The sequence below is a fragment of the Salvelinus fontinalis genome, chromosome 39 (assembly GCF_029448725.1).
Source record: "Salvelinus fontinalis isolate EN_2023a chromosome 39, ASM2944872v1, whole genome shotgun sequence".
Taxonomy (NCBI): Eukaryota; Metazoa; Chordata; class Actinopteri; order Salmoniformes; family Salmonidae; genus Salvelinus; species Salvelinus fontinalis.
The window spans coordinates 1,424,180-1,433,895 of record NC_074703.1 but is presented as its reverse complement, the minus strand read 5'-3'; the positions used below and the strand labels follow the sequence as shown (position 1 = coordinate 1,433,895).

At 48.3% G+C, this 9,716-nt stretch overlaps 1 protein-coding gene across 2 annotated transcripts in view; it reads left to right on the top strand.

Moving 5' to 3' along the window:
* The window catches only part of large1 (LARGE xylosyl- and glucuronyltransferase 1), a 202,398-nt gene that overhangs the window by 129,447 nt on the left and 63,235 nt on the right, over positions 1 to 9,716 (top strand). For both annotated transcript variants that reach the window (XM_055906053.1, XM_055906052.1), the window contains exon 7: positions 8,688 to 8,792. In XM_055906053.1, the coding sequence (XP_055762028.1) occupies positions 8,688 to 8,792 (105 nt within the window). The remainder of the gene's footprint in view (positions 1 to 8,687; positions 8,793 to 9,716) is intronic.

The window sequence follows — 9,716 nt, the reverse complement described above, 5'->3', positions numbered from 1 at the left end:
CCGCTAACCAGTAACAATGCAAGTTAATTGTCTGTGAAGACCAGAAGAACAGTTATTGTACTGAATATCTGGATGGAAACCTCTAGAAAATATGCGACGAGAGCTGTGGAAGTCTTTCTGAAAGGGTTGGAGAATTGGGACGTATTTTAAACTGGGGGTATTTTTATAGTGACATCTCGTCTGCTTTCAAAGTGGCACAGAGACCCTTCAGTGTTGAAACTGATCAAATAATTGTATTGATTTTGTTTTTTGTGTGTTTCTTTCCCCTTGTCATGTCTGGCTGACTTGGAGGGTTTGACAACAGTGGTTTGACATACTGGACAGTTTGGGCTCAACATCCTTCAGGACTAGAAGTTGATCATTTCCGCAGTGAAAAGCCTCTGTTTAGAACTAATACAACTGTAAAGAGACGTTTGTTTGATTCATCTGCATGTCGCTGGTGACAAATTACTAAAACAAATTCAACTAAATCAAATGGAATATATACTCTTTGATTTCTGAATTCACCAAGTCTCTCGTTGACGTCTCAGAGTATCTGTTTATAAGTGTGTCTTCCTCCCCACTACTCAGGTCTGTGAGAGACTGAGAGACTGGGAAATACTGAGAGAGAGAGACTGGGAAATACTGAGAGAGAGAGACTGGGAAATACTGAGAGAGAGAGACTGGGAAATACTGAGAGAGAGACTGGGAAATACTGAGAGAGAGAGACTGGGAAATACTGAGAGAGAGAGACTGGGAAATACTGAGAGAGAGAGACTGGGAAATACTGAGAGAGAGAGACTGGGAAATACTGAGAGAGAGAGACTGGGAAATACTGAGAGAGAGACTGGGAAATACTGAGAGAGAGAGACTGGGAAATACTGAGAGAGAGAGACTGGGAAATACTGAGAGAGAGACTGGGAAATACTGAGAGAGAGAGACTGGGAAATACTGAGAGAGAGAGACTGGGAAATACTGAGAGAGAGAGACTGGGAAATACTGAGAGAGAGAGACTGGGAAATACTGAGAGAGAGAGACTGGGAAATACTGAGAGAGAGACTGGGAAATACTGAGAGAGAGACTGGGAAATACTGAGAGAGAGAGACTGGGAAATACTGAGAGAGAGAGACTGGGAAATACTGAGAGAGAGACTGGGAAATACTGAGAGAGAGAGACTGGGAAATACTGAGAGAGAGAGACTGGGAAATACTGAGAGAGAGAGACTGGGAAATACTGAGAGAGAGAGACTGGGAAATACTGAGAGAGAGAGACTGGGAAATACTGAGAGAGAGAGACTGGGAAATACTGAGAGAGAGAGACTGGGAAATACTGAGAGAGAGACTGGGAAATACTGAGAGAGAGACTGGGAAATACTGAGAGAGAGAGACTGGGAAATACTGAGAGAGAGACTGGGAAATACTGAGAGAGAGAGACTGGGAAATACTGAGAGAGAGAGACTGGGAAATACTGAGAGAGAGAGACTGGGAAATACTGAGAGAGAGACTGGGAAATACTGAGAGAGAGAGACTGGGAAATACTGAGAGAGAGAGACTGGGAAATACTGAGAGAGAGAGACTGGGAAATACTGAGAGAGAGAGACTGGGAAATACTGAGAGAGAGAGACTGGGAAATACTGAGAGAGAGAGACTGGGAAATACTGAGAGAGAGAGACTGGGAAATACTGAGAGAGAGAGACTGGGAAATACTGAGAGAGAGACTGGGAAATACTGAGAGAGAGACTGGGAAATACTGAGAGAGAGACTGGGAAATACTGAGAGAGAGAGACTGGGAAATACTGAGAGAGAGACTGGGAAATACTGAGAGAGAGAGACTGGGAAATACTGAGAGAGAGAGACTGGGAAATACTGAGAGAGAGAGACTGGGAAATACTGAGAGAGAGACTGGGAAATACTGAGAGAGAGAGACTGGGAAATACTGAGAGAGAGAGACTGGGAAATACTGAGAGAGAGACTGGGAAATACTGAGAGAGAGAGACTGGGAAATACTGAGAGAGAGAGACTGGGAAATACTGAGAGAGAGAGACTGGGAAATACTGAGAGAGAGAGACTGGGAAATACTGAGAGAGAGAGACTGGGAAATACTGAGAGAGAGACTGGGAAATACTGAGAGAGAGACTGGGAAATACTGAGAGAGAGAGACTGGGAAATACTGAGAGAGAGACTGGGAAATACTGAGAGAGAGAGACTGGGAAATACTGAGAGAGAGAGACTGGGAAATACTGAGAGAGAGAGACTGGGAAATACTGAGAGAGAGAGACTGGGAAATACTGAGAGAGAGACTGGGAAATACTGAGAGAGAGAGACTGGGAAATACTGAGAGAGAGAGACTGGGAAATACTGAAAGAGAGAGACTGGGAAATACTGAGAGAGAGACTGGGAAATACTGAGAGAGAGACTGGGAAATACTGAGAGAGAGACTGGGAAATACTGAGAGAGATACTGGGAAATACTGAAAGAGAGACTGGGAAATACTGAGAGAGAGACTGGGAAATACTGAGAGAGAGACTGGGAAATACTGAGAGAGAGAGAGACTGGGAAATACTGAGAGAGAGAGACAGGGAAATACTGAGAGAGAGAGAGACTGGGAAATACTGAAAGAGAGAGAGAGAGACTGGGAAATACTGAGAGAGAGAGACTGGGAAATACTGAAAGAGAGACTGGGAAATACTGAAAGAGAGACTGGGAAATACTGAGAGAGAGACTGGGAAATACTGAGAGAGAGACTGGGAAATACTGAGAGAGAGAGAGACTGGGAAATACTGAGAGAGAGAGAGACTGGGAAATACTGAGAGAGAGAGAGACTGGGAAATACTGAAAGAGAGAGAGAGAGACTGGGAAATACTGAGAGAGAGAGACTGGGAAATACTGAGAGAGAGAGACTGAGAGAGACTGGGGAATACTGAGAGAGACTGGGGAATACTGAGAGAGAGACTGGGAAATACTGAGAGAGACTGGGGAATACTGAGAGAGAGACTGGGAAATACTGAGAGAGAGAGAGACTGTGGGAAATACTGAGAGAGAGAGAGAGACTGTGGGAAATACTGAGAGAGAGAGAGAGACTGTGGGAAATACTTTGAGAGAGAGAGACTGGGAAATACTTTGAGAGAGAGAGACTGTGGGAAATACTGAGAGTGAGAGACAGACAGACAGACAGACAGACAGACAGACAGACAGACAGACAGACAGACAGACAGACAGACAGACAGACAGAGAGAGAGAGAGAGAGAGAGAGAGAGAGAGAGAGAGTCCTTCCCCTCTCTGATTGTCCCAGTCACTTGTCACCCTGAGAGGAGAGTAACAGAGCCGTGGGCTTTGTTTTCTCAACATCTAAAGCCTCTCTGCTGTTTGACTAGCAGCTGCAGCACACACACACACACACACACACACTCCAATAGTCCCTCATTAATCTTCCTTAGTCTTCATTAGAGCTGCCTTCCTTCCATCTCTTCAATAACCCCTACCTCAACTCACCCCAAACCCCTGTGCCAAGATGATACCTCCCTCTCTACTCCTCCAAGATGATACCTCCCTCTCTACTCCTCTAAGATGATACCTCCCTCTCCACTCCTCCAAGATGATACCTCCCTCTACTCCTCCAAGATGATACCTCCCTCTCCACTCCTCCAAGATGATACCTCCCTCTCCAGTCCTCCAAGATGATACCTCCCTCTCTACTCCAAGATGATACCTCCCTCTCCAGTCCTCCAAGATGATACCTCCCTCTCTACTCCTCCAAGATGATACCTCCCTCTCTACTCCTCCAAGATGATACCTCCCTCTCCACTCCTCCAAGATGATACCTCCCTCTCCACTCCTCCAAGATGATACCTCCCTCTCTACTCCTCCAAGATGATACCTCCCTCTCCAGTCCTCCAAGATGATACCTCCCTCTCCAGTCCTCCAAGATGATACCTCCCTCTCTACTCCTCCAAGATGATACCTCCCTCTCTACTCCTCCAAGATGATACCTCCCTCTCCACTCCTCCAAGATGATACCTCCCTCTCCACTCCTCCAAGATGATACCACCCTCTCCAGTCCTCCAAGATGATACCTCCCTCTCCAGTCCTCCAAGATGATACCTCCCTCTCCAGTCCTCCAAGATGATACCTCCCTCTCCACTCCTCCATGATGATACCTCCCTCTCCAGTCCTCCAAGATGATACCTCCCTCTCCAGTCCTCCAAGATGATACCTCCCTCTACTCCTCCAAGATGATACCTCCCTCTCTACTCCTCCAAGATGATACCTCCCTCTCCAGTCCTCCAAGATGATACCTCCCTCTCTACTCCTCCAAGATGATACCTCCCTCTCCACTCCTCCAAGATGATACCTCTCTCTATACTCCTCCAAGATGATACCTCCCTCTCTACTCCTCCAAGATGATACCTCCCTCTCTACTCCTCCAAGATGATACCTCCCTCTCCAGTCCTCCAAGATGATACCTCCCTCTCTACTCCTCCAAGATGATACCTCCTTCTCCAATTCTCCAAGATGATACCTCCCTCTCTACTCCTCCAAGATACCTCCCTCTCCACTCCTCCAAGATGATACCTCCCTCTCCACTCCTCCAAGATGATACCTCCCTCTCCACTCCTCCAAGATGATACCTCCCTCTCTACTCCTCCAAGATGATACCTCAACTCACCCCAAACCCCTGTGCCAAGATGATACCTCCCTCTCCACTCCTCCAAGATGATACCTCCCTCTCTACTCCTCCAAGATGATACCTCCCTCTCTACTCCTCCAAGATGATACCTCCCTCTCTACTCCTCCAAGATGATACCTCCCTCTCCAGTCCTCCAAGATGATACCTCCCTCTCTACTCCTCCAAGATGATACCTCCCTCTCCACTCCTCCAAGATGGTACCTCCCTCTCCACTCCTCCAAGATGATACCTCCCTCTCTACTCCTCCAAGATGATACCTCCCTCTCCACTCCTCCAAGATGATACCTCCCTCTCCACTCCTCCAAGATGATACCTCCCTCTCTACTCCTCCAAGATGATACCTCCCTCTCTACTCCTCCAAGATGATACCTCCCTCTCCAGTCCTCCAAGATGATACCTCCCTCTCTACTCCTCCAAGATGATACCTCCCTCTCCAGTCCTCCAAGATGATACCTCCCTCTCTACTCCTCCAAGATGATACCTCCCTCTCTACTCCTCCAAGATGATACCTCCCTCTCTACTCCTCCAAGATGATACCTCCCTCTCCAGTCCTCCAAGATGATACCTCCCTCTCCAGTCCTCCAAGATGATACCTCCCTCTCTACTCCTCCAAGATGATACCTCCCTCTCCACTCCTCTAAGATGATACCTCCCTCTCCACTCCTCCAAGATGGTACCTCCCTCTCCAGTCCTCCAAGATGATACCTCCCTCTCTACTCCTCCAAGATGATACCTCCCTCTCCACTCCTCCAAGATGATACCTCCCTCTCCACTCCTCCAAGATGATACCTCCCTCTCTACTCCTCCAAGATGATACCTCCCTCTCTACTCCTCCAAGATGATACCTCCCTCTCCACTCCTCCAAGATGATACCACCCTCTCCAGTCCTCCAAGATGATACCTCCCTCTCCAGTCCTCCAAGATGATACCTCCCTCTCCAGTCCTCCAAGATGATACCTCCCTCTCCACTCCTCCATGATGATACCTCCCTCTCCAGTCCTCCAAGATGATACCTCCCTCTCCAGTCCTCCAAGATGATACCTCCCTCTCCACTCCAAGATGATACCTCCCTCTACTCCTCCAAGATGATACCTCCCTCTCTACTCCTCCAAGATGATACCTCCCTCTCCAGTCCTCCAAGATGATACCTCCCTCTCTACTCCTCCAAGATGATACCTCCCTCTCTACTCCTCCAAGATGATACCTCCCTCTCCACTCCTCCAAGATGATACCTCCCTCTCCAATTCTCCAAGATGATACCTCCCTCTCTACTCCTCCAAGATACCTCCCTCTCCACTCCTCCAAGATGATACCTCCCTCTCCACTCCTCCAAGATGATACCTCCCTCTCTACTCCTCCAAGATGATACCTCAACTCACCCCAAACCCCTGTGCCAAGATGATACCTCCCTCTCCACTCCTCCAAGATGATACCTCCCTCTCTACTCCTCCAAGATGATACCTCCCTCTCTACTCCTCCAAGATGATACCTCCCTCTCTACTCCTCCAAGATGATACCTCCCTCTCCAGTCCTCCAAGATGATACCTCCCTCTCTACTCCTCCAAGATGATACCTCCCTCTCTACTCCTCCAAGATGATACCTCCCTCTCCACTCCTCCAAGATGATACCTCCCTCTCCACTCCTCCAAGATGGTACCTCCCTCTCCACTCCTCCAAGATGATACCTCCCTCTCTACTCCTCCAAGATGATACCTCCCTCTCCACTCCTCCAAGATGATACCTCCCTCTCCACTCCTCCAAGATGATACCTCCCTCTCTACTCCTCCAAGATGATACCTCCCTCTCTACTCCTCCAAGATGATACCTCCCTCTCCAGTCCTCCAAGATGATACCTCCCTCTCTACTCCTCCAAGATGATACCTCCCTCTCCAGTCCTCCAAGATGATACCTCCCTCTCTACTCCTCCAAGATGATACCTCCCTCTCTACTCCTCCAAGATGATACCTCCCTCTCTACTCCTCCAAGATGATACCTCCCTCTCCACTCCTCCAAGATGATACCTCCCTCTCCAGTCCTCCAAGATGATACCTCCCTCTCCACTCCTCTAAGATGATACCTCCCTCTCCACTCCTCCAAGATGGTACCTCCCTCTCCACTCCTCTAAGATGATACCTCCCTCTCCACTCCTCCAAGATGATACCTCCCTCTCTACTCCTCCAAGATGATACCTCCCTCTCCAGTCCTCCAAGATGATACCTCCCTCTCTACTCCTCCAAGATGATACCTCCCTCTCCAGTCCTCCAAGATGATACCTCCCTCTCCAGTCCTCCAAGATGATACCTCCCTCTCCAGTCCTCCAAGATGGTACCTCCCTCTCCACTCCTCTAAGATGATACCTCCCTCTCCACTCCTCCAAGATGATACCTCCCTCTCTACTCCTCCAAGATGATACCTCCCTCTCCAGTCCTCCAAGATGATACCTCCCTCTCCAGTCCTCCAAGATGATACCTCCCTCTCCAGTCCTCCAAGATGATACCTCCCTCTCCACTCCAAGATGATACCTCCCTCTCCAGTCCTCCAAGATGATACCTCCCTCTCTACTCCTCCAAGATGATACCTCCCTCTCTACTCCTCCAAGATGATACCTCCCTCTCCACTCCTCCAAGATGATACCTCCCTCTCCAGTCCTCCAAGATGATACCTCCCTCTCCACTCCAAGATGATACCTCCCTCTCCAGTCCTCCAAGATGATACCTCCCTCTCTACTCCTCCAAGATGATACCTCCCTCTCTACTCCTCCAAGATGATACCTCCCTCTCTACTCCTCCAAGATGATACCTCCCTCTCTACTCCTCCAAGATGATACCTCCCTCTCCACTCCTCCAAGATGAAACCTCCCTCTCCACTCCTCCAAGATGATACCTCCCTCTCTACTCCTCCAAGATGATACCTCCCTCTCCAGTCCTCCAAGATGATACCTCCCTCTCCACTCCTCCAAGATGATACCTCCCTCTCTACTCCTCCAAGATGATACCTCCCTCTCTACTCCTCCAAGATGATACCTCCCTCTCCAGTCCTCCAAGATGATACCTCCCTCTCCACTCCTCCAAGATGATACCTCCCTCTCTACTCCTCCAAGATGATACCTCCCTCTCCACTCCTCCAAGATGATACCTCCCTCTCCAGTCCTTCAAGATGATACCTCCCTCTCCACTCCTCCAAAATGATACCTCCCTCTCTACTCCTCCAAGATGATACCTCCCTCTCCAGTCCTCCCTGAGCTCCTGTACTCTTTGACCCCTCTTCTCTTCCATGACTAGATGTTCCACCTCTCCCTTGTTTCTCTCCCTCTCTCTTCTTACCTTCATCTACTAAATCAGCTGTAACTCAATGTGAGCAGATTGTCTTGCACAAAAGGCACCATTCATTTCTCTTTATTTATTGTATTTGATACAACTTCAGTGGGCTCTACTAAACAGCTTGTTGAGCAGCTGACTCCATAGCGCCCTCTGGTGGGTAATTATGATAATGAGACATTACTTGTCTATAGAGCAGCCCTTGGTAGTAACCTGAGTGTTGTCTGACAGCTGACTCCACAGCGCCCCCTGGTGGGTAATTATGATAATGAGACATTACTTGTCTATAGAGCAGCCCTTGGTAGTAACCTGAGTGTTGTCTGACAGCTGACTACACAGCGCCCCCTGGTGGGTAATTATGATAATGAGACATTACTCGTCTATAGAACAGCCCTTGGTAGTAACCTGAGTGTTGTCTGACAGCTGACTCCACAGCGCCCCCTGGTGGGTAATTATGATAATGAGACATTACTCGTCTATAGAACAGCCCTTGGTAGTAACCTGAGTGTTGTCTGACAGCTGACTCCACAGCGCCCCCTGGTGGGTAATTATGATAATGAGACATTATTCTTCTATAGAGCAGCCCTTGGTAGTAACCTGAGTGTTCTGTGTGTCTCTCTTTTCCAGGTTCTAGGTCTGGTGGAGAACCAGAGTGACTGGTGCCTGGGGAACCATAGTAACCTGAGTGTTCTGTCTGTGTTCTAGGTCAGCAGGTTCTAGGTCTGGTGGAGAACCAGAGTGACTGGTACCTGGGGAACCTGTGGAAGAATCATCGGCCGTGGCCCGCCCTGGAGAGGGGCTTCAATACAGGTGAGACACACAGAGAGTGGGGACAGTCAGTGGATTTTCTGTATGAAATAAAAGGTTATTTCTTCCCTTTGAGACGTCTGTTGTCAACACTTTATATTATATTATTCACAATCAAAATGAAAACGGCTACCTTTATTATCCCTGCCTGAGCTGCCTGTGAGTTCTCTCACCAATAACAGAAGTATTACATCAGGCTCCTCTCTTCTTGGGGACAGAGACAGAATGAATCATGTCCTGGACTGGAACAAACTGTCTCCTCTCTTCTTGGGGACAGAGACAGAATGAATCATGTCCTGGACTGGAACAAACTGTCTCCTCTCTTCTTGGGGACAGAGACAGAATGAATAATGTCCTGGATTGGAACAAACTGTCTCCTCTCTTCTTGGGGACAGAGACAGAATAAATCATGTCCTGGACTGTAACAAACTGTCTCCTCTCTTCTTGGGGACAGAGACAGAGTGAATCATGTCCTGGACTGTAACAAACTGGCTCCTCTCTTCTTGGGGACAGAGACAGAATGAATAATGTCCTGGACTGGAACAAACTGTCTCCTCTCTTCTTGGGGACAGAGACAGAATGAATAATGTCCTGGACTGGAACAAACTGTCTCCTCTCTTCTTGGGGACAGAGACAGAATGAATCATGTCCTGGACTGGAACAAACTGTCTCCTCTCTTCTTGGGGACAGAGACAGAATTAATCATGTCCTGGACTGGAACAAACTGTCTCCTCTCTTCTTGGGGACAGAGACAGAATGAATCATGCCCTGGACTGTAACAAACTGTCTCCTCTCTTCTTGGGGACAGAGACAGAATTAATCATGTCTTGGACTGGAACAAACTGTCTCCTCTCTTCTTGGGGACAGAGACAGAATGAATCATGTCTTGGACTGGAACAAACTGTCTCCTCTCTTCTTGGGGACAGA